Source organism: Anarrhichthys ocellatus, unplaced genomic scaffold, assembly GCF_004355925.1.
Source record: "Anarrhichthys ocellatus isolate YVR2014 unplaced genomic scaffold, GSC_Weel_1.0 scaffold58, whole genome shotgun sequence".
In the NCBI taxonomy this organism is placed as follows: Eukaryota; Metazoa; Chordata; class Actinopteri; order Perciformes; family Anarhichadidae; genus Anarrhichthys; species Anarrhichthys ocellatus.
The window spans coordinates 1,415,239-1,438,308 of NW_022280088.1; the positions used below are offsets into that span (position 1 = coordinate 1,415,239).

General features: G+C 39.8%; 3 protein-coding genes across 5 annotated transcripts in view; 1 reads left to right on the forward strand and 2 right to left on the reverse strand.

The window, feature by feature from the left end:
• suclg1 (succinate-CoA ligase GDP/ADP-forming subunit alph) overlaps window positions 1-5,943 on the reverse strand; it is a 20,248-nt gene extending 14,305 nt beyond the window's left edge. The window contains exons 1-2 of the mRNA XM_031871434.1: window positions 5,870-5,943; window positions 2,100-2,200 (exon numbers count right to left, since the gene is read on the reverse strand). Coding sequence (XP_031727294.1) covers window positions 2,100-2,200; window positions 5,870-5,903 — 135 coding nt within the window. The 5' untranslated portion in view covers window positions 5,904-5,943. The remainder of the gene's footprint in view (window positions 1-2,099; window positions 2,201-5,869) is intronic.
• A 1,817-nt stretch (window positions 5,944-7,760) lies between these two features.
• Window positions 7,761-11,901, forward strand: cisd2 (CDGSH iron sulfur domain 2). The gene is made up of 3 exons (XM_031871446.1): window positions 7,761-7,998; window positions 10,272-10,486; window positions 10,711-11,901. The coding sequence occupies exons 1-3, from the start codon at window positions 7,896-7,898 to the stop codon at window positions 10,801-10,803; spliced, it is 411 nt and encodes a 136-aa protein (XP_031727306.1). The 5' UTR covers window positions 7,761-7,895; the 3' UTR covers window positions 10,804-11,901.
• Window positions 11,902-12,070: 169 nt separating this feature from the next.
• Window positions 12,071-23,032, reverse strand: si:dkey-162b23.4 (sodium/hydrogen exchanger 9B2). Of its 3 annotated transcripts, none has more exons than XM_031871443.1 (13): window positions 22,895-23,032; window positions 21,464-21,721; window positions 20,386-20,587; window positions 19,846-20,016; window positions 18,513-18,655; window positions 18,137-18,264; window positions 16,598-16,773; window positions 16,074-16,180; window positions 15,427-15,576; window positions 15,072-15,180; window positions 14,190-14,326; window positions 13,794-14,016; window positions 12,071-13,429 (listed from the first exon to the last, which is right to left on the reverse strand). In XM_031871443.1, exons 2-13 carry the CDS (start codon window positions 21,596-21,598, stop codon window positions 13,368-13,370), a joined length of 1,743 nt encoding a protein of 580 aa, XP_031727303.1. In that variant the 5' UTR covers window positions 21,599-21,721; window positions 22,895-23,032; the 3' UTR covers window positions 12,071-13,367. The 3 variants fall into 3 exon arrangements, with proteins under 3 accessions (XP_031727303.1, XP_031727304.1, XP_031727305.1); XM_031871444.1 differs by lacking the exon at window positions 22,895-23,032 and adding an exon at window positions 22,319-22,874; XM_031871445.1 differs by having other exon boundaries at window positions 12,072-13,429; window positions 13,833-14,016.
• Between the last annotated feature and the right edge of the window lie 38 nt (window positions 23,033-23,070).

The window sequence follows — 23,070 nt, forward strand, 5'->3', positions numbered from 1 at the left end:
ATATATAGATATATATAGATATATATATATATATAAGATTAATCACCTCGACGAATATTCGAAAAACAAATTGAAAAAAGCGGCTTTGGATATTCTCCAACATAGAGTGTAAAATATCTCCCAAGAAAGATGGTTTTATTTCACATACTGTCACTTCCATGTGGGCTATTGGGTACCTGTCATGCGCTGCCACGGCTGAAATATTTTATTAGCTTCAAACCAAACAAACGCATTAAGAAGTTTTTCTGATTTGTCACCTGGTGGCAGTATGGCGGTAAAGACCTTCACAATGTGGAGTGGCAGTAAGCACCAATGGAAGTAATCAACCACATAGACACTATGAATGTGTCCATGCCTATAAAAAGGTGCAGGACAGATGCAGTGAAAGTTAATTGTATTCCAAACAGATTAGCTTTAAAAAAGGAAGAGTGTGCAGCATTTAGGGGATCTAAGCTTTCAGCTTCAAAATGCAGTTCAGGGTTTGAATATGTCCCCCTTCGTAAACATCATAGAGCTACAATGACAAGCTGATACAGAATTAATAAGAGGAAAATGTGGAAACAAGATGTAAAGAGGTTAATATATGTACTGTAGATAAAGAGAGGGACACTGATGCTGGTGGGTCTGGTACAAATATCACCATCAGGCACCACTTGAAATGAAAATAAACACAATAAAGCACCAACGAAAACCAAAAGGGAGTACGTTGTATTTTAGGAGGTTAAATCTTGTGAGTGAATCAGACTTGGAATTTTCCAGAAAATGAGTTGATGAAGGCAGTGTAAATTCATTTTCTCATATACGTCTGTAGTCGGTGAAATGTTAACGAAGATGCTGAAACAGAGAGAAAGTCGCCACGGGTCATAACCACACGTGTAAATGAATGATCCTCATGTAAAAAGTATTACTAGCCTATTAAGAGGAATTAGAAGCTATGAATCAGCATCTTTTCCCCAAATTATAATGTACTCATTCAACTTCTGCTAACTTTGCTGTTTTTGCCAGTCATTATTATCGCTAATAGTGAGACACTAAATTTGCAAAATTGCTTGCTTATCAAGCCAGAAAGACTCGACAATGTGCACTCAATAGCACGTATTCATTTCTCATCCCTTTCCAATTACCCGGAGTGTTCACTGGAACTATATTTAACAACCTTTGATTATGTTGAAGAGAAAATGGAAGATGGAGAATGTGCATGAGGACAGACGGGGATTATAAATCTATAAAGTCCACATTTCTGGCGTGTTGAGCACACTTGCCAAGATTTTCATTCTCCTCGACTGAACACGGTTTAAAGTGAATCACCTGAGAATTTTCACGCTATTGAAAAATAACTGGAAGGTATTATCATGGACTAAAACAGTGATTAAGGAAAGTCACAAGGGTAAAAAACAACAACAACTGAAGTCTGAGGAAAAATCAATTTCTCCAAAACTAGCAGAAATAAAAACAACTATTTGATATATTATCATGAATAATACTGCAAATAAAATATATAAATAAATAGTAATTCTGTGCTCAGATCCAGCCTTGGCTTTCCTCCAGAAACATTTACTGCCTGAAACATTCATTCATTTTTTTATAATTGAAATATTTCACTTAAATGGACCTTGTTCTGTAATTCAGTTTTTTTCTCCATTATAGTTCTACTAATGCCACTTCTGTCTACTCTGTATAGACGGAATCTATGAGGTTTGTCTGCCCTGAGAGACGTCCCTCAGCCACATGTTTCAGCTGTGAAGGAGTCCTGTCGGAGGTATTGTGCTGCTCTTCCCTGAGGGTCTGAGGATAGAGGCTGCTGTAAATTAGACACATTTTAAAAGACTCAGACAAACTTGTGCTGTTGGCCGACATAGATTAAGTAAACTTGACTTGAAAAAATGTATATAATTTAGTTAACTTTAATCAAGGTGGACATCAACTGTAAAAATATTAAGTGATGGAAATAATAAACTCTTATAAACTCTCCTCTGTGTATCAAAGCCTTTTAGCGTAACCTCTACAGATCACCTAAGAATGAGACAGAGTGTGTTAGTGAGTGTGTGTTTGTGTGTGTGTGTACGTAGTAAGTTGATGTAACAAGTTGCCGTACAAACCTGCTTCCCGGTGAAACCTTGGCAGATGACCTTTGTGTTCTTGGTGATGTAGAGGTTCTGTCTGGATGCAGTATAACAGTGCCTGACTCCACTCTGCTGCACTGGATGGAGAAAGAGGAAAGGGGTCAAAAATGAAGGAATTAACATAAATAAACAAATGCCCATATACATAAATACGTATAAACACATGTAAATAGAAATCATCAAAATCTTACAAAATGATAAATTCCTATCCACTGAAAAGGAGGACTCTAGAGTGCTGCAGGAATGAGTATTTAGTTTCTTTATTTGTGCACTTCCGGTTCCCTTGTAAATCAATACGTTTTGTGAATGAGGTTTTTAGTTAGATAATTTAAAAAAAGTCTGTGGTTAACACAAATTGAAAGATTTGAAGGTTTTGTTCTACTGTATGAAATACGTCAGTAACTATCCCACTGGTGAATTTTGAAGCTTTTGCTTGTCCTAAAGAAAGTGATTGCTAATAAGACGCTAAATGAGACTATGAAACATCATCATGGCATCATCACCACGCCTTTAGCTTGGTGGTGGTAACGTGATGGCATGCCGTCAAGGGTACCAGTGCAATAGAAATGTCCGGGTTGGCCAACAAAACAACACACCATCCCTGCAGAGCTCTACAACTGTACTGTTATGCGTGTGCAAATACATAAAGATAAGCGGCCATTTAATAATGGTTTGAAGGTGAAAACTGAACAAAGGAAAAAAAAAGGTTAAAATAATAATTGTCTGTTCACTTTTCCTCCAAGACTTCAGAATAATCTCTTTGCTTCTGCAATCATCTTTTATTGTTGTTGACTTACAATGTCAGCTTTTCTTCAGTGTGAATGGTAAATGGTCTGCATATACAGCATCTTTCTACCTTAACAGACAAACCGCTTTACAATCTTTCCTCTCATTCACCTATTCACACACACATTCACACAGCGATGGTTGCGGAGCGAGGTGCTGGCCTGCACAATGGGGGCATTTTTCTTCCAGTGTCCCGCTCAAGGACAAGGGGCTCACACCGCCAACCTTGTGAATAAAAGACGACTTGCTCCTGAGCCACCGCCACCCCTTAGTTTTCCAAGATGTTCTATTAATATTTGTTATTTATGCTTGTGCTGTGCGGCTGTAATGCTGTCAACTACTGAAGGAAATGTATAATAATGCCATCGATTTCAAGGCTGTTATCAGCACATTTTGTGTACCGTCAGCTTAAGTTGCAGCATAACTGCTTGTGTTTAAATGTATATTTTGAAAGAGGAATAAAAGTGCTTCACTACATCTAATACAACTGACATTGAATTAAAAGACCACATGTGGACATTGGGACAAACAAACAAATTATTCAGCTCTGCAATATTTCGATTGAGCTCTGCAAATTGATGCGTTTACTGTATGGTTCAGTCCCACAGCTCCCATCAACTCTGTTTTAAGCAGCTGCAGACAGCTTCATCAGGTTTATATATACACACTGTAGTAAGAAGCAATGCAGGTCAAAGTGCAGAGAAGCAGCTCTGTCAAGCTGTAGAAAGAGCTGTGTAAAGAGCACAGTTGTTGAACAACCTTACCCTACAGGTAACACTAGTGACATGCTACACAACCTCATTATGAATACTATAGACAGAGTGACTGGTTGGATATTTCATAGGTATTAAATCATAGCAGAAGATTCTCTCAAAATTGCTTTTATTCGTATGCATGTTTTACTGTTGTACAACAGTATTGTCATAACAAGGACGTTTTTGTTTACCAACTGTAAGCATTTATGTTACCAACTGTAACATAAAAATAGATTCAAAATAAAGCTTCATGGTAAATAAAGCTGCAATCACCATATTAATGGGTTGAAAATAAAAAAATACACAGTATATGCACACTAAATAATGACTCATTTAGCGCTGAAAATATTAGTTAGTTGATCAATTTCCAAAAATTAAACATAAGAAAATGTATCGAAAAAAGGTTTGATGAACCATTAATGGTTTAAAGTAATATTCCCGAAGTTCTTAATCTAAATAACTGTCATTCACATGTTTTACCAACTCCAAGCGAGTAAAACAACACTGCTCGCTCCAACTCCTTCCATTGTCATCCGACAACAAGTCACGTGACACAAAAACAAACAAAGTGTAGGTAAGAAAAACGTTTTATTTCTCTGTAGGGTCCTTTCCATAACTCTACCGTTCTCCCTCAATACTGAACCAATTTTTTTTTAAATATCCCCAAATTAGTCACTTAGACACAAAAACATGGGAAAATAGGGTCCAGGTTGAAAAATACTGAAGTTACACTTTAATTCACTATCTATCACCGAATGAGGTAGCACGATGGTGATTGAGCCTATGGTCCACTGAGGAAAACGCTTACATTTGCAGTATTACCAACTGGGTGTCTGTGGCAACATTGTGATGACCTCTCGAATGCACGATCCAATAACATGCCTGCAAGTACTGCTCATCGTCAAAGGTGGCACCAAAGACAATGGTACGGACCAGGATTGTAACTTTACGTATTATTTTACGTAAAAGGCCATATTTTTTAACACAGCGTCTCAAATGTAATTCAGAGTGCTGGGAACTTGCAATGGTCTTTTTTTTTTTTAACAGTACTTTCTGAGAGTTTGTAAACCACTTAATCAACAAGTAATTGAAAAGCAACTTGTTAACTGCATTCAGGTTTCACTCCTTGAACAGATGATATGACCTAAATGAACGCTACACTACATCCGATTGCCTCTCTTCAGTGCACTAGTCTGACACACAGATGTTCTGAAATCTTAAGTGAATACATTCGACCTACCACATGTGAGTGGATACAACCCGTAAGAAAAAGGTTCCAACAAGAGATGCCTGCTAGCAACAAACAAAGAGGTAAAAAGACAGAAATAACTGATGACTACCGGTGACTCGCTATGGGGTCTTGAAGCTTGTCACTAGACTTTATTCAAAGCTCAACAAAGTAACCTTAACACATTAAATATGGGCAATCAAAACAGAAGCTTGTAACCCTCAAAAGGTACCTGCATGTATTTAAAAACATTTTCTAAGTGGACAAATAGTGCATCCCTACTCTAACTGGGATCACTGACAATGAACTTTGGTCTTCTGTCCAGAGACAGCTGACACTGTAACGTTACAAAGTTCAGTTAGCCACTTTAGCACAATGTCACAGCTACTAAATCACGGCTGTATCATAATAATCTAGAACTGTAGCTTGCCAATGCATCGTATACAGCAAACGTAGGTGTCAGATATCTACAAAAACGCTCAGAGCTGTCACGTTAACCACGTATGCTGCAGACAGACTGATTGAATAGCTAATTTAGCTGCTTCAAATTATTGACAAATAACATGAGCTAACGTTAACTTACTCTAACAAAACAACTTGAGCAGAGTACATGGACGCGCTTCGTTTAGTCGAGAAGACATGGAAGGTCATAGATCAATACTTGCTCTGGCCTGGGAGCAGGCTGCTCTGGGTAAAGTTAAATTTCACTTAGACGTTAGCAAAAGCTAGCTAGTTAGCTGGCTGGCTAATTAACTGTGAGTGAGCTACTACAACATTATTGGTAGGCTAATGTGGCTAACTAGCCTGGAAGCTCACTGACAGCAAACCAAGGGAGGCTTTGCTAGCCAGTGCAAGATTAAGCGAGCCAGCAAAGCTCTGCTTATGTAGCACAAAGCTAACGAGTATACTTGTGTTACAGAAACTAAACTGTCAAACATTCCAAGTGATTAAAAACTAGAATTTAGTGAAATACTTACAAAGCAGCCTGGCAAACAACCTGCTGTGAGACATCTTCGGTCATTCACCAATGACACCAGAGGCTGAGGACCCGACACACTGATTATAGCTGACTATAAATATCCCCATCTGGATTATTAAATGAGCTTGAAAATATCTGCTTGTTTCATAATAAAGTCCAAGCTTTCAATTATCATTGGTAATTGCCTGCTGATGGATTTATCTATGAGTTTTTAATATGGGGTATAAAACAGACACAGGAATCGCATTTTTCTCCAGGCAAATTTGTTGGCTGCTTCAATTCACAATGCATTCTGGGTAGTCGAGTTCTTAACAGGGTACGTGAAACCTGCTAGCACTAGAGGTCGCTTCAACCACATGGATAATTTTAGTAGGTTAAATGTCACCTCGATTGCCATAAGCAAAAAAATGAAAATTTAGTTGAAAGTTTATTCTTGGTATTGACAACAGTTTTTAAGTCATTAAAAAACTGCAACGACCACTTATTTTATTGGAGTTTTCAACAGCCTGTTGTACATTTTAATGAAATATATTTAGTCATTAATTTTAAGATATTCCTTTTTTTGTAAATATGTTGTAGGAGTACTTACACCAGGCAGCATGTGATGGGTTCAAAAATGATTAACACACTCGACCATAGTTGTTGTAAATTATACTTTGTCTTGTTTAATTAAAATAATACTTGTCATGCCCTTTTCAATTATCTTTATATCAAAAATGAAATATGCAGTTTTACCGTAGAGATATAATGAAACACATCACGTAAATTTGGATACATTAAATGAGCCTATATGACAGATTAATTGAAGAGTAACTGTCACTTTGTATGTTACCTCCTCTTGTGATTAAGTTATTATTACATGTAATATTCGAGAGCTGTACAAGAGAAGAGGGTACTCTAGAGTTTGTCAGGAAATTATTTGGCCACATAAGCTGTATTTACAATTATTGAGTCAGTGTTTGATACTGTATTTACTGTAAATACTCTTTTATTTTGATGTGTTTTCATTTTGTGAGATTTTATTCCTAGTTTTTACTTCACTAAATGTATTCAATGGTAACTCATGTAGATTCAACTTTTACCAATACTTCTAGAATACAATGCATTGCCGTACCTACCAACAACATATATAACATGTTGAGCGATTATAACCTGAGTGATTTACAAAGTTACTTTTAAATGCACAGAGCTACATTTTGTTTGTAAATATTTGTTTAATGAATTGACTGTGAAGATGTGACCTGACCTTTACTTGTTATGGAAGCATTTTTCTATTAGGGTATTGCAAATTTGTGAAAATGTGAGAAGCCTGCTTCACTGCCCGTAAGTGAAATGGTAAAATGCATTTCTTTCTCAATTTATTCCGGAAATTCATGGAGTCCCAGGTCCTGTTTCTTAAGCTTAGCGTGGCTGGTTTGTCATCTCCTTGTTCCTGGAGGATATGTGACTTTAAATGATGGAGAGACTGCAGGCCCATTCAAAAGGACCACATTGAGTGAACTTATTGTTATCAGTCATGGAGGATAAAAGTGTCAGCTTAATAAATTGAACGATGAATAGATTAGATTATATTTTAACATATTTAGAGAGAGAGAGAGAGAGAGAGATATATATATAGATATATGTATAATTATATTACCATCTGATGTCACAAACAGATTTTTTCAAAGGTTGCTTTATTTATTAAACATTATCTACGTGTGTATAAAAACGAACTTCACGAGGAGCACTTGAAGTAGACAGAAACCACCTCATTCAAGCTGAATTCAAGTTGTCCAATCATGAGCCACCAAGTCCTCCAACGTTGATTGGTCACACACTCCAGCGTCACAGGTCGTCGTTACGTATATTCACTAACATTTCAACGCATAACTTCTCCGGACGTTTCCGTGTTTCAACCGGTGTGACGGTGTGAGTTTTACGTACCGGTGACAAGCTGCGCTCAGAAATGAACGCAGTGACACAAACGAGCCCCAGGAACTACTCAAGTCAAACACAAAACCTGCAACATTGAGCTTTTCAAGATGGGTTTAGAATCTGTGTCAAGGATAATAAAAGTCCAGCTCCCAGCCTACCTCAAGAAGCTTCCGCTTCCGGAGACGATCGGCGGATTTGCGAGGTTGACAGGTAATTAACTGCAGCTGTGTGTCAACTTCTGACTGTCAAGTGAAGAGGACTTCTCACCTCACTTTTTCAGGCACAGTGCAAACTTACTTTAGCTAACGCTAGCCTGCGCTGTAATTGGGACTGTCCTTCAACACGTCAACGAGGGCTGCTTTGGCTCCAGTAAAGCTCTTTTTCGTCGTTTAGTTTGTTCTGTTTTTGGAACCACGTAAACTCAGTAATGACGTTAAGTTGTAAAGCAATACTCGACACAATTAAGTTTGATTTTGTGGTTGAATGTTGATACACTTTAGTGTAGCATCTTTACAAGCTGCAACCTGTCCTCTGCTGTTTATCACAATATGTAACCAGTTCATACCATCAAAGGATGCACAGGTAGTCCTAGACTAGAAGGGAACATACAGACTACTTCAAGTTCATTGTTTGACAACTGTGACCTCATTCTCATGGTCCCTGCAGATGAGTACATGTTCATGTAATCACATTAGTTAAAGCAGAGTTGCATCCCTTAGCCGATGAATCTACTAATGATTTAACCTTTAATGGTTCCAGCCTCTCCAATGTGAGAACTTGCTGCTTTATTCTTAAATCACATTATAGTAGATTTACCAACCTGGCATGTCTCTTTGGGCGTGGACTGTTTTCTGGTGTTTTCACAGATGAAATGATTAATCAAATATATAAAAATAATAATAATGAATAATCATTAGTTGCTCTTCTAAACTGAAGCAAGGCAAACTTTGATATTCTTTTGAAACTGTGTTCTCAGAAAGCCTCTACTGGACAACATCGTGAGCTGTTGGTTATTTGCAACTCGTTAACGAGACTGAATCATACTCTGAAGAACAAATGTGCTCCGCTTCTAGTTAAGCGCAGGTGTGCAGTTTAAATGAAGGAAGTAAAGAATAGTGGTTAAGAAAACCTAAGTGAAAGTCCATCTTGAAGCAGATTTTCCACTTCAACTTGACCTTACAGCCAACACAGATCTGTGCAAAGTATCACATTTAGCCTAAAAATAGCCCCAAAATGTATAGAAAAGCCGAGCTAGCCCTGCGTTGCTGAAATGCTCCATGTGACAATTGACAAGCGACAACCATTTGAGTAGCAAAAACACAGATGAAATGCAACAGATGGAAGATTTCAGTGATTGAGTTAATTAGTACTAATTGATTAGGCTTGTGAAAGTCTTATACAAGTCACATGTTGTAGAAAGTTAGATTTTCTTAAATGTAAAATAAAGCAGGTCTAGGTGCTGTATAAATACTGTGAACGCATCAAAATGCTCAATCCAAATCATCCAGAGATATGCACATAGGTCGTATTCAGACACTGTGCCTTTTAAATCGAGCCGTCAGGGTCCACACTACCATACTAAATATAATAATCCATATTCCATACTAAATATAATAACCCATACTAACATACTATATAGAATGCCAGAAAAAAAGATTCAGTATGTCCCAATGCATTATATGTCAAATGCAGTATGCCAAAAAATACCAGGATGTTCTACTACATTGGTCGCACTTTGCAGTATGCAAGCCAGCATGCACCAGTAAGTACTTCTATCAGAGCAGCCGCTGTACTAAAAGTAAAAAGAGAACGTATGCGGTGATTTGGAACGCAGCTAGTGAGTCATTAATCTTGAAATCATGTTCTAGTAGAAACCAAAAATACATGTATGAACCTGAAAATGAGCCTGATATGTCTGCTTTGATTTACGATGTTTCCAGATGTTAAAACTTGTCTCTGAAGTTGTGTTTTGTGTCAAAAATGAGTTTAGTCAACCAGTGCAGATTAGAAGATGTGCGACTCATCAAGCGCTCCTACATGTGATATATAATTCCTTAAAGAGATTAAGGATTAGTGACGTCCCATTAGGCATCAAATCCTTTTACGGAAAGTATTTTAATTGCCATAAGAGTATTATGAAAAGTTTCAGGAGGTGGGGTGTAACTCATCGCTAACAGCAAAATGACATAACTGTGCTTAATCCTCACTTCATTTGTCCGTCCTCTCCATGTGGACTGTACAAAGGGTTTCCACAAATACACAACAAAATAGTTGGTGATTAAATTATGTCAGGTGACAAGTTGATTAATCAACTGATCGTTTCTGCCCTGAATTGAGGCGTCGGGTCTTTAGAGCTTCTGTCCCCTCAACAGCATTTCAACCTGAAGCAAACGCTGGTTTCAGTTTATATTGTAGTCCCACAAGGTGTGCCAGTGTCCACACTGTAGTTCTTGTTTGCTCAGATGTCTGTGGTGTGTCTGTAGTGTCCGAGTGGCTCCGGTTGCTGCCTCTCCTGGGTATCCTGGCTCTGCTGGGCTATCTGACCATTCGCCCGTTCATGCCTAAGAAGAAGAAGCAGAAAGACAGTCTGATCAACCTGAAGATCCAGAAAGAGAACCCGAAAGTGGTCAACGAGATAGACATCGAGGACCTGAAGAGCCCAAGGGTGTGTTACTGTCGCTGTTGGCGCTCCAAAACGGTAAGTTGTACCTCTTCTCTATGCATGGGGATATCCCCGTTCATGGTAACGGTACACTGGCAGTCATTTTTCATTTGCTACATATCTGATCAATAAGTTGTACTTTTATTACTGAACCCAGTCATTTATAAATGTAGGCATTTCTTTTTACAGTCAGGATAAGAAGGAGCTCAATGTGTCTGAATCGTGCCTATCAGCTAATATTAGGTTGTTCCCTGTTCTAGTTTCCTGTGTGTGACATGTCGCACTTAAAGCACAACGAGCTAACTGGAGACAACGTGGGACCGCTCATACTCAAGAAGAAGATGATACTATAATTGGCCGCTGATGGGAGTTTTCCTCTCACCTCCCCAGTCTTTGGTTTTCATAGTTAACAGCTAGTTTTCTGTCTTTTGTTGTTTTTTTAACAAAAGTCTTGGTCTTGGCTTGGTGTTGTGTTTAAGTTGCTCATAAATGGGGATGACCAGAGTCTTTACTTGAAGTGGTCCTAAAACACCTACAAATATAAAATTCCAGTTGTATTGTGTGAAAACGGTATTGTAGGTTCTGTAATGATATCAAGCAGCAAGGAAACTTTTTTTTCCGTTTCTTTTTGGGGCCTTTGTTCATGGTTTACTTTCACTTTAACAGGGCAGCCTTTTTATATGACCAAGTTAAACTGTAGTCATGTCTCACTCTTTTTGGAATCAATTACAAATCGGGACCACTTTGAGAGGAAAGCTTGAAACATAAATGCGATGATCTTATGACTTTAAATATTCTGAACCCATCAGAGTATTATTTTTTTTTTTTTTTTTGGGTTGTTTAAAATGAAATACTTGATAGTAGTCCAACCCATAACCAACATTTTGTACTGTAAGTCTTCATTTTGGACGATTCTTAGGTTTGATTTTGTCTGTGTGCCAAATATCAACATGCTGTTCACTTTCAGGGTGTGATTTATTCTCTACTAAGTTATTGTGTTTATGGGAAATGGTCAAATATTTATTTGTTCATAGCCTTTAAACATTTGAGTTCTCAATTTTGTTTTCAATTCTGTTGCCTCCAAACATTTCAAACCACTACACCGTTTAGTAATATCCAGTCGTACAGTTTCAACCTCAGTACGGTGTTGAGGTTTCACAAAGTAACTTCTGCAGCATCAGACTTTAGCTCTGTACCGTTTCTTCTCTTCTTGCTTCTGTATTGTCACAATGGCTGTGCATCGTCGACGACCTGCTGGAATGTTCCTCCTCGATTCATCAGCATTATTTTATACATGAACAGCTTGTATCGTCAGATCTGTACTTCCACAATGATGCCTATGAATGTCTGTCTTTGTGAACTTTTGTAAGTTGATGGCTTGCATCGACTACTCTGTTTAATTTGTAAAAAGCAACAGTCGGGATGTTAAACTCAGTTTTTGGCAAACGGAACTGTAGCTTCATTCTCTTCTTTCAATATTACGACTGGGTAACATTTTGACACCTTGAGCTGAAATCATTTGAAATGAGTGATGAGGTAACAGTACTAATCACGATCTAATCGTCTACTCATTTGTTCAGGGTCATATTTCTGCAGGAGTGTCAATCGTTACCACACATGTGAAGTTCATGGTGGTGATGGAGACAACCTAAGTCAGTGGGATTGTTCCTCTGGACAGTGTGGATATCTGTGCCACATTTCATGACAATCTACTCCATTGTGGTTTAGAGATTTCAGTCTGGACCAACAGACATCCCTAGACCCAGGCTGCTAGCGCGGGTAGAAAGCAAACAGATTGGAAGCCCAAACTTAAGGGACAGTGACTTAAATTAAGGACATAATAAAGCACACATTAAGTTGAACTGTACAAATATTTTGCATAGTAAGAATTTAACCTATTTTGTCACTACACAACTTAAATTGTATTCAAAATGCAAAAGAACAGATCTTGGTATATTTCATCATTTATTGTTTAAAGAATATTTGGTAAAAAACTAATGCTCAATTCTGTTTTATCATAGTCAATACTAATACACAATGAGGCAATGTAAATAAATTCAAACAAAGTTACACTGCATACTTCTGTAAAAAAAAAAAAGTCAAATGTAGCGAATGTGAAAAATCAACTTCCCCTTACAATCAACAGTTGGTGTACATGAATGTTTTGAATATAATCAGTCGACATGGTGATTGTAGCAGATTTCGGTAGATTTAGCAGCACTGTGTAAACCAAAGGAAAGTGGTGTGAATTATTTTTCTCCTGAGTATTTGTTAACTACATAAACCCTTCATCACCAAGACGCAGCTAATACACATTTAATTAAAACAAATACACAAATCTGTACAAACATCTTACCGAGTACTGAACAACTAAAGACTTGTGTCAACTTTGTGGTCTAATTTAAAACAATAAAATATTGCTACCGTCGGTGCATTCAAAGGTGCAGCCTTTCAAAGGAAACAGCGTCTAGTACAAAAACATCATTACTACCTGTTCAAGTCCAAATACAGTAAAGAGTTAACGGAGACGTCATAAAAATGGGCAAAAAGGTGGATTCACTGAATATAATGGGCAGGAGAAAATATCCACCTTTACAAAAATGTAAAACATTCATACCTCACACTAATATAGCTGATTCAAAGTAAATTTGGGACCAAAAGCGCCTCTTGCATACTGTCATACAGCGTGACCGTGTGGGTCATTTGTTTGGAGCCCGAGGCCTGGAAAGCACCACAGGCTATAAATATAGAGTGATTCATGTGTTCCTGCAGCACGCCAAACATCAGGAGCTGACCGGCAGATAGAGAGACTGAAGGGGCCACTCGGTGGCTGAAGGAAAGCGCAGATATCCCAAGTGTGTAAACACCTCGGAAGTCTCTTTGAATGTCCTCGCTTACTAGACGAAGACAGGTGATGTCAGAGTGTGCTCTCATAGGTGACGGGAGTTTCATTGTCCTCGTCGTCTCCTGTTGGAGTACCTAGGAAAGATGGAGAGGAGACAGAGGGAGGAAAAAGTCATGAGAAATGCTTTGGTTAAGGCCCGATGACATGCTAGTCAGATTCAGTAGGAAACAAACAATGGTGTGCAACCTTGAGTTGCACTTTTGCACCATGTACTAAACTACAATGGAAACAATGCCGGTGTTGTGTGAATGTAAAAGACTTGAGGGCATGACTGACGGGGTAAACAGAAGCAACCTATAACTATGCAAATCCATTTCTGAGTGGATGCATCTATCACAAAGGTGAGGAAGGGAAAAGCATATTCACTATTTAAACACAGCGACGGGGGGGGGGGGGTGTTGAGCTGAGTTAAAATGTTGAATGTAGGACTTTACCTACCTAAGAAAACGGCTGATAAATTTTGTTTGACTCGCTCACCACAGGCAGAGTTCTTTGGTTTCTGTAAGAGGCGAGGTCCAGCGAGCCCTATGATGAGAGCTCCTACAGGCGCTGTGAGGAGGATGGCCAGCACAGCCACAGTCAGCACTTTCATGCTGTACTTCTGCAGCTCCTTGTCCCCCTTCGCCCTGGCCATGTCTAAAGCTGTGGAGCCTATCGCTGCCTGATGAGGAAAAGGACACGAGGGTTTATTCTTTACTCACTCGCAATGATAGGATAGTAAGAAAAACATTTGAGTGTGCGTATTTTTATGTACACCCAAAATGATTTACTGTAAAAATCCTAAACGGAGCAGAGCGTCTATTTCTCAGGAACATGAGTGTACCGCTGACATACCTGCACTGTGGCTTTGGGCATCCACGCTAGGGCTATGAACACTTTCTCCCGCATGTTAAAGCCCGCACACAACACACACACAAAGGTGAACAGTAATCGAACCAGCAGGGCAATGAGCAGCGTGGCTATACCCAGACCTAAAACACACAGTCATACAGAGGTGTTACACTATATTGGTTATACTGCGATACAAAAAAACAATTGCTACATCACCAGCACTTCCCCTTAACTGCTGTGGGCAAGGAGGGGCTGAATGTACTCATACAGCTACCGCATGTGCTCTTACACCGCAGACTCATTTTATAGTGTAAAATACAAGGAAATAAAACTAAGAGTGTGGAGGAGATATGCGTGTGGCCTTTGTTTGTAATATAACAAAAAAGAATTGTAAATATAGATGGCCATCATTTTGAAGCACGACAATAGTACCTGTTAAGAGTACAGTAACAGAAAATAAACACTGTTAAACTTGTTAAAGATATTATATTACATTTACAATATTGTCAGAACAGTAAGAGTTTTATTGTCATAAATTGGACAGTACAGCAATTTAGAGTCAGTGTTGTGGTCAGCTGCTACTTGCAGAACATCAAAATATATTTTATGTACTTGAATACTTGCTTGAATAAGATTGATTTTTTTGGGGAGAAATTTCCCAGGAAACTCATATGAGAATGTCTATCGAAGTACACAGTGCATGAGTGCAAATGCAGAATCAGGTTTTTGTATTTACTGGACACATAGAGAGCTTAAATCTCCTGGGGCCTCTTTTTGCCTATGGAAATATACTCGATTTACATCCATACCACATTTGAATCTCTCACAGTAAAAGCAGTCACCTGAATTTGTTATTTTGTGTGCGTGTGTGTGTGGTCGTTTTACCAACTGTGAGTCCCTCCAACTCAGAGACTCGAATTTCTGCTCCTATAAGTCCGAAGAGTAGCGGCTGAAACACGTCCCACGCCCACCCCACCACTTCCTCCACACGGGCCTTTAGACAGACAGAACACAGACATTTTTTAGGAAGATTATATCTGTGACATGCAGTAGTGTAGACAATGAAGGACTTACTGTACAACCCAGTAGGTTGTTCAAAAGTATATGCTTGATAAATTCAATAATTGTGAAATATACCGTACTTCTCTTGCCAAAAGCTCTAAAAAGGTGGATTATTGTGAGCAGAGAGCTGACAAATATTATCTATGTACTACATGTATGGCATTGCATACGCTGTTACCTTTTCTGACCCCCAGCCGAGTCCAGCCAGGAAGGCCAACACCAGGGTGCAGAGGCCTCCGGAGCCGGGAAAGCCGGCCACACTGCTGCCGAACACGGCGAAGACGGACAGACCCAGCACCAAGAAGGATCGCTTTATGACCAAGTGTTTCTACGTGAAAAAGACAGTCAATAATTTAATATAGAACACTGTAATATACCTAAATCTATAAATACAGAATGCCCTATGTAACACTTGTAAGGTGTCGGCAGATACTAGGCCTAGGTAGTTCATGATGTTTTATACCAGTGTTTTATCTCAAAATGTAGTTTACGTGTATTTAACAAACACGGATTAAACAGAAGTCTGACAGGCTATTAAAACACATTGATGGAGTTGAGATAGTGAAGTCATTTCTGTTATATAAGGAAATCTGTGACCCACAAAAACATCTCCTCCAATGTTATCCCTGAATACTTCCCCACTTAGATGAATCCAAAGTGCTCTCATCAAAAGTCTTAAATGTTTATCATTTTAAGTGGAACACTTCACTGATTTTTCTAACTAGCCTTTGTTGGCTCTTCCCAAGATGTTTCGCACACAGAATGTGGTGTCAAGTGGTGTCAGGATGACTGAGCAATATAGTAATGCTGCAAGAGCATGCCTACCTGGTCAACACTAGGAAAGTACTGGATGAGGAAGCCAAGAACAATCCCAACAATGGTCCCACCGCCCACCTCCAGTACACCTCTCAGGAGGTTGAACCAAGTGGAGCCTAAAAGGATCAGCAGAAAAAAAATTGACAATAGAATAAACTGAGCTGATAGCCCTAAAAGTGTGTAGACAATTACCATTCATGACAATAGCAGGGTAATCATTGATGGTGTTATGTTGTGTTGTTTAGTATAGCCCCATAGAGGCTCTACACTGTGCTAAACTGGAGTAATGACACACAAAATGCACTGTGACTCGGCAGAAAAAACCTTTTTAATGAGAGTAAGCGGCCCACTTACACCCTCTGCTGAGCTCCTGACAAACTACAGATAGAAGTTACTTACTCCGTATACTTTTCCGTGCTGACCTGCACTGAACTGTCTGCCACTCCCCTGGAGGTAAAGGTGGTGTTTTCAAGTCAGAACTTCTTCCCTTTCACTTCTAAAACACACGCAAACACAAACAGCCACTGGTTTACCTGTGGCGAAGGCCATGCCCAAGCATGTGGTGAACCCTGTGATGGCAAGAACGTCGTCAAAGCTGCCCGCAGCCATCAGCAGGGTGGGGATGCCCTGCTCCACTCCGTAGCCGTCCTTCTGCAGCAGCAGCATGGAGGGCACCACCACTGCTGGGGACACAGCACCCAACACAAAGCTGCAGTTTGGAGGAGATGAAAACAGAGACAAGAATTGCCTTTGATACAGTTAGGAAAGCATTAGTGTTACGTTACGCTAGTGTTAATTAGCCTTTAAATATGCTTGGAGACATGCAAAAGGGAGGAATTCCTGCAGCACGACGTGGGGTTTGTACTGCAGATGAGATGTGATCGCAATGATTTTGATTATCTCATGATAATCATTTGGCTGGGCTTGAAATACAGATGGAATTTTAGAATTCAGAAATTTCCAATCATCATAATTAAAATTGTGCTAACAATCTTTAAACAAAGAATGAACAGAAAATGTCAGCCCTCTGAAAAGTACAAACATATTTGCATCAGCCCCCATCCACTGATAACATCTGTGTCAAAAACCTGATGTTGCACATTCCATTCCACCTACCGACGTCACACGAATGCTGACAAGGCACAAATATGACGGCACTTATTGTGGAGTGTTAAATGAGCAAAAAAATCCAAATCACTAGAATCATTTTGTTGTCAAAAGTCAATACATTTTTCTCATCTCTTAACCCTGTTAGACAACAAGTGATCGAGAGGATAAGAGGCTGTAATATGATCTGGTGACTGTTGGAGAGCAGTTTTCTATTGTCTGCTTCGTGGGAACATGTTTCTTGTTCATACAGTATGTTGTTCAGAAGAGAGGAGAGGAAAGTCAAAAGCACAGGATGCTTATTTCAGCATTTATCTGTGAGATCATTTATATACAATTTTACAAATACATCCTATAGATTGTTTATAGAAGCTTATCAGTGTGTCTTCTTGCCAGAGTTGCTAACGCAAGATGCAGAATCCATCACTGAAGATCAGGAGTTAGACACAGACCTCCGTGCTGCATTCTGTGAGAGCAACCCGATTGGTTTACATGGGCGCCAAAAGCATGCGGTCAGCGCTTCTCAGAAAACCGTGGCGGTCATGGTGCTTTCGCCCCCAGTGTGAAACCGGCTTCAGTCTAACTTATCCATGTCCTCTCCATTCAGTAACTGAATGTAATAAACAGCTGAGACGTCTGCTCATACAGCAAATAAATTGTCAATTAAAAATGATTGATTGTATTTCAATTTGACACAAAAACGAGACCAAGTCAAGTCAAAATCAGTCTCCTTTCTTTCTCCCTACATGTCGTATCTGTATCCTCACGGCCACATTTAATAAAAAGAAGAAATTGCAAAAAAATGATGTTGAAGTTTATATAATGAATATATTTCTTACTGGTTCATGAAAAAAAAGAAATATATTCTTTAAAGGGAACTGTGCCTGTCTGCCTGTCCAAGACATACTGTAAGTAGAAAATGAAGAGTGGAGATGGAGTGGGAGAGTAAGTAGTGTTCTATTTACCCGAGTATGAAGCCCCACACCCAGGGCAAGTCCATGAGGAAGTGAGAGATCAGGGCTGTGGTGCAAGCCTCTATAATGCAGGGCCCAGCAGCCACGCGTAAACACACGGATTTCAGTTTCCTCAGAGCCTGACGACAGACACACACATCATTACAGAGTCACAGTCATCAATTCACTTTTATACAGCGAGAGGATTTTCGTGTAGTCATTACTTGGCTGGAACATCTGGACATTCTCTTGATAACACTGCTGTATAACCTAGTAACATCTTCTACAAGGCTCAGATGTGCTTGTTTTTCCCCTCATATGTCACTGGAAATTCAATACTTTTGATTGCTAACATTCCTGTGATTCGATAGTGGAGTATGTAGCGTACTGTGGGATCCAACCCCAGACCAGCTCTGGCCAGAATGACAGCCAGAGCGATGTTCCTCAGTGACGCAGACCATCTGAAGTCAATGTACACCGCCTGTGTTATGACTGGGATGTTTCTCAGCATGAAACCCATCAGGAGCATACCTGCAACACAGCAGAGGGAGCGAGAGAGGGACAGATGATCCTTTGTTTGAACTTACACTGCTCATGTTGGACACCTGAGACACTGAGACCCACTGTAGGACTGCGATTGCTGTTTTAGAACACGAATAACTTGAGTTTCAACAATATCCAAACCTTCTCTAAAAAGTCACCTGCCAAGTTACAAAACATTATGGAGACTAGTGCAAATTGTGCTGAGTTTAAGAACTTTATGATAAATAAATCAATGATAAATGGGTTCTCAAAGGAGTTTTTAAATTAAATCAAAGAACAACGATGAACTGCAACAGGGAAATAATACATAAAGAACATATCTAACACTGTTAATGAGTGGGGAGAGAAGACTTCGGTGTCACCACAACCTTTTACTATTGTTATCAGCAACAGACACTGAACTGGTAGACAAGAATACTCTTTGAGGGGAAAACCACACAGGGAGATGAAGTTTATAGAGAAACAACCACGCTGTACTTCCATCTACCGTGGGCTATACGATAACAAAATACCAGCAAAATACTAAAAGTGACAAACAGAATTCAAACCAACAGCAGCTAATGTGTACTTAACCAAGGACGGAACAAGTGAGTAACATGGTTGCTCAGATAATCAAGAACTCTGGTTCGACCTCGTGTTCTTTTTTAAATCAATGACAAAGGTGAAATGACTCAGTCTGTAGATTACTTTGTTACAAGTCACCAAATAAATACGTCCGTGGCTGCTAATGTGCAATACACCTGTAGTTAATTCATAAACAGAGAATATCTTGCAGCATTTACGCTACAACATTAATATTTGCTTGTAAATCGAATGCTTTTCAAAGACATTTTAGTTTAGATTAAGTGCTTCAACTGTGATTCATAAAACTCAGATTTGAGTCTCATTTGAAAAGCAGTTGTTAAAATCAACTATCGCTCTAATACTGCTTATTTATACAATTCTTTGTACTGTACATTTGGAATACTTTGTGTACTGATCAATCTGCTCCAACGGTAGAACTATAGTGGTAAATAATGATTCCACGGGTGAGCCTTTGTGTCATCTGGCTAATTGTTCTGAACAAATATATGACGGGCATTAAGCAGTTTTAACACCGACCCTGAAAGATGGTGTATTGTCTGTGTAACCAAAATAAAAGAAAGGCTTGTACAGACACACCTGCGCATCAGCCTTACCAAGGAGAGGTGGGAACGGTGGAAGTTTGGGCAAACGGATGAGAGCCACCACTTTGCCACCGATGATTGCACAGATGAAGAGGATTGTGATGCCGAACAGGTTTCCCCCTGGAAGACACTCATTCTCGGTGATGGACCACACCGCGCCAAAGAGCACAGCTGCCAGAAAGACTGGAGAGGACACAGGGGACTGACATTAGACTACTGTGTCATGTCAGAAGTCACTATAGGCATTGTTATTACCCTCTAAAACTTCTTCATTTAAGTCATTTAATAAATACTACCAGTTTGTTGATGACTGACTGACTGCCTGCCTGCCTGCCTTTCTCTGTGACTGCGTTTTGTAATGTGAACATAAAATAAAATAGTATGTGTATATGTATTTATTTATCGACAACATTGCTCAATTTTAGTAGTTCAAATTATACAAGATATTCATATCGGCAGTTTTTACAGTCTAGTGTGAAAGAAGGGATTGGCCTGCAGTAGATGTCCTGGGCAAGAACTCACTGAGCCAACGTGAGACCTCACTTGCTTTACCTTTGGTAATAAGAGAGGCCAGCAGGCCTCTTGGTGGACATGGGCAAAATCGGTGGAGCAAGGGGCAGCAGACCAGCGGCGGGTCTGTGTTAGTGCCAGCATCCACCACTGGGTTCCGAGGAATAAAATAGGTGGTCTCCTCTGTGACATTTGGACTGGAGCAGCGCCGTACCACCACCTGGATCTGGTTCACAGTCAGGTGCTGCAGGAGGAGGATCAGAACACGCACAAGGTCAATGTTTGCCCGGTGGACATAATGTTTTGTTCGATGCCTTAACACCACATCTGGAGACGCAACACACGATAAAAGAGATATTTGGCTGAACAACCTCAATATTTTATAACTGTAACTAAACTCATGACTTCACCAGCTGGATTAATATGCAGATTAGTGTAAGAAAATGCCTTAAAAATGCCTATTCACAGCAATATTAAATGCAGTACATTTCTATCAATATCCAGGCATTACACAAGTAGCTGAGCAGTCAACATTAATGGGATGTCTTACGCAAAGCACCAGATTAAAAGGTGTCACTTTGACACAAATATGAATGCATTTCTTATGGAAAGATTAGAAAATGGTAGACGTCCCTGGAGCCGTTTTAATAGCCGAACCCTTATTTAGTATCGTGCCCTATCTGTAGCATACCAGCAGATTACAGGCTACAGGCTGCTTCTTGGCAAATAATACGGTGAAGATATGAATTTGCTGATAAATGTGACTCCCAGAACACCCTCATTATCATACTGTCATGGTACATTAACTCATAGTTTTGACTTTTACAATTACAGCAATAAATGATGAACAAATTATCTCAGGCGAATAACTAATTACAAGGTTATAAAGCAGAATATTAAAACATAGAAGTAAATCAACACAGCGGACGAAAGAAGCAGAGCCACATCATTTATATGTTGCCTAAAATATCTTATTTAGTGAATATAAAAAAAACACAAAGGCTATGTCATTTTCCTATCAACAAACAATACATTATATCAGTCTTATAAACACATTATCAGTTTTGTTACAATATAAGAAGGTTACACCAGAGAACAGTTGTTAGTAAAAATACTATACCTCCACATTGTTTGCTGCAGGCACAGCAATTATGTCCCGCAGTGGGCTGGGTACTGGACTGGGAACTGGACTGGGTGCCGGATTGGGTACAAGGATGGGCTCCGGGGTAGCAGGTTTGGGCTGAGTGTCCTCCATGACAGATTTTCTGGTCCTCTCACTTCTCTCTCTCACAGCACATCCAGCAGAGGGGTTGGGTTGGCCATTGATGGGCAGTTCCTTCACTTCTGCTTCTGGATGTCCAGCTCTGACTGCAGGCTCCTATTCACAGCACATGGTTTGATCAGGAGAGAAAACAAATGTTTGTTTAACAAAGGTGTTGGTACAGGTGTAGAATATTGCATGGCCTGTTTTTCCAACCATACAGGCGTTACTGTTAAGATGTCAATTTTTCAAATAGTTATATTTAGTGTAATGTGGGGGGGAATTAACAAGGTTTCAAGCCACACGATTCCTTTCTAAATGATAATTTGTGAGCCAGATATAGCTGCACGCTGGATACCTCGTGCTGTGTTCACTTAACCTGTACCTCATTACAATGGACAAATACTGAACTCTTAATAGCATTAGATCAGGTTATATATACCAATATACATTAAACTAACACTACTACAATATGCAGTTGCTTATGCCAACAGACGTTAGCTAATCCACTTGTGAACAGCGCACACTAATCAATGCGTACAGCTCCACCATATGGCTCATCTAGCTCGTGGATGTGGGGGCAAAGTAGGTTAGGGTTATCTTGGCAAATGTCAACAACAGAGCTACCGGTAGCCATCTGATGCTAGCTAGCCACCAAAGGTTGTGTTGTCCTTGCGTTTGGGTCAGTGTACTGCTGGAGAGGCGTACACTTACGGAACCACAGTTCGTGAAAGGGGTAACGTTAGTGGAGACGTTAAATCCAACGCCTCACGTTGAACCCACGGACACGGACGTTCTTTCTCAGCAGCGGCAGCTAACCAACGCTTACTACCGATTCTCTCATGTTCACTCATTTAACAATATTACCCCATCGTTTCACTGACAGCATAGACACGTTAGGTGGGAGATAGCGTCGGAACTTCGCGATGTAACGTTATACACGGTCTTCAGGCTGATTTGCTGTCAGCTGGCTTTAGGTAGCGGTAGCTATCGTTAACTCCCCCTAAAACGTAACGTGCACTAACGTTAAACTATTTCAGCATCAAGTTTAACTTGCCACCGTCAACGTGTGGATAACAGTTCGACTTGCTGCTGTGACACGTGTTTAATTATCGATATTCGAGAGGGAAGCCTTGTCCGATATTGGATTCCTCGTCAGTAGCCGACTGAGTGCTTCCGTCCACCAGCTGTCAGTGAGCTCTCCACACCATCTCCACACGCACGGTAGCTAAGCTAGAGAGACCCTAATATATAACGTTAACTACATTAAAAGGGGAAAAAACATCTCACCTCATATGGTAATAGTCATCGCGTGTTAACCTTCAGTGTGCAGCGTTCCTGGCAGTCATGAGGCAGATGGAGCAGCTGGGAATTGGGAATGAGGCGGATTAGTGATGGCCAAGTACCGTTAAGTAAGTACCGCGCCCAGGAGTGCCTCGTTGGGGGGGGGGGGGGGGGGGGGGGGG

Coding starts and splice junctions, on each gene's coding strand:
- si:dkey-162b23.4 (XM_031871443.1), bottom strand. CDS start 21,598: ATGGAGGACACTCAGCCCAAACCTGCTACCCCGGAGCCCATCCTTGTA. Junction 18,656..19,845: donor ACCGTTCCCACCTCTCCTTG/GTAAGGCTGATG, acceptor GCTGTGTTGCAG/GTATGCTCCTGATGGGTTTC. Junction 15,577..16,073: donor ACTTTCCTAGTGTTGACCAG/GTAGGCATGCTC, acceptor TTTTTCACGTAG/AAACACTTGGTCATAAAGCG.
- cisd2 (XM_031871446.1), top strand. CDS start 7,896: ATGGGTTTAGAATCTGTGTCAAGGATAATAAAAGTCCAGCTCCCAGCC. Junction 7,999..10,271: donor CGGATTTGCGAGGTTGACAG/GTAATTAACTGC, acceptor GTGTGTCTGTAG/TGTCCGAGTGGCTCCGGTTG. Junction 10,487..10,710: donor GCTGTTGGCGCTCCAAAACG/GTAAGTTGTACC, acceptor TCCCTGTTCTAG/TTTCCTGTGTGTGACATGTC.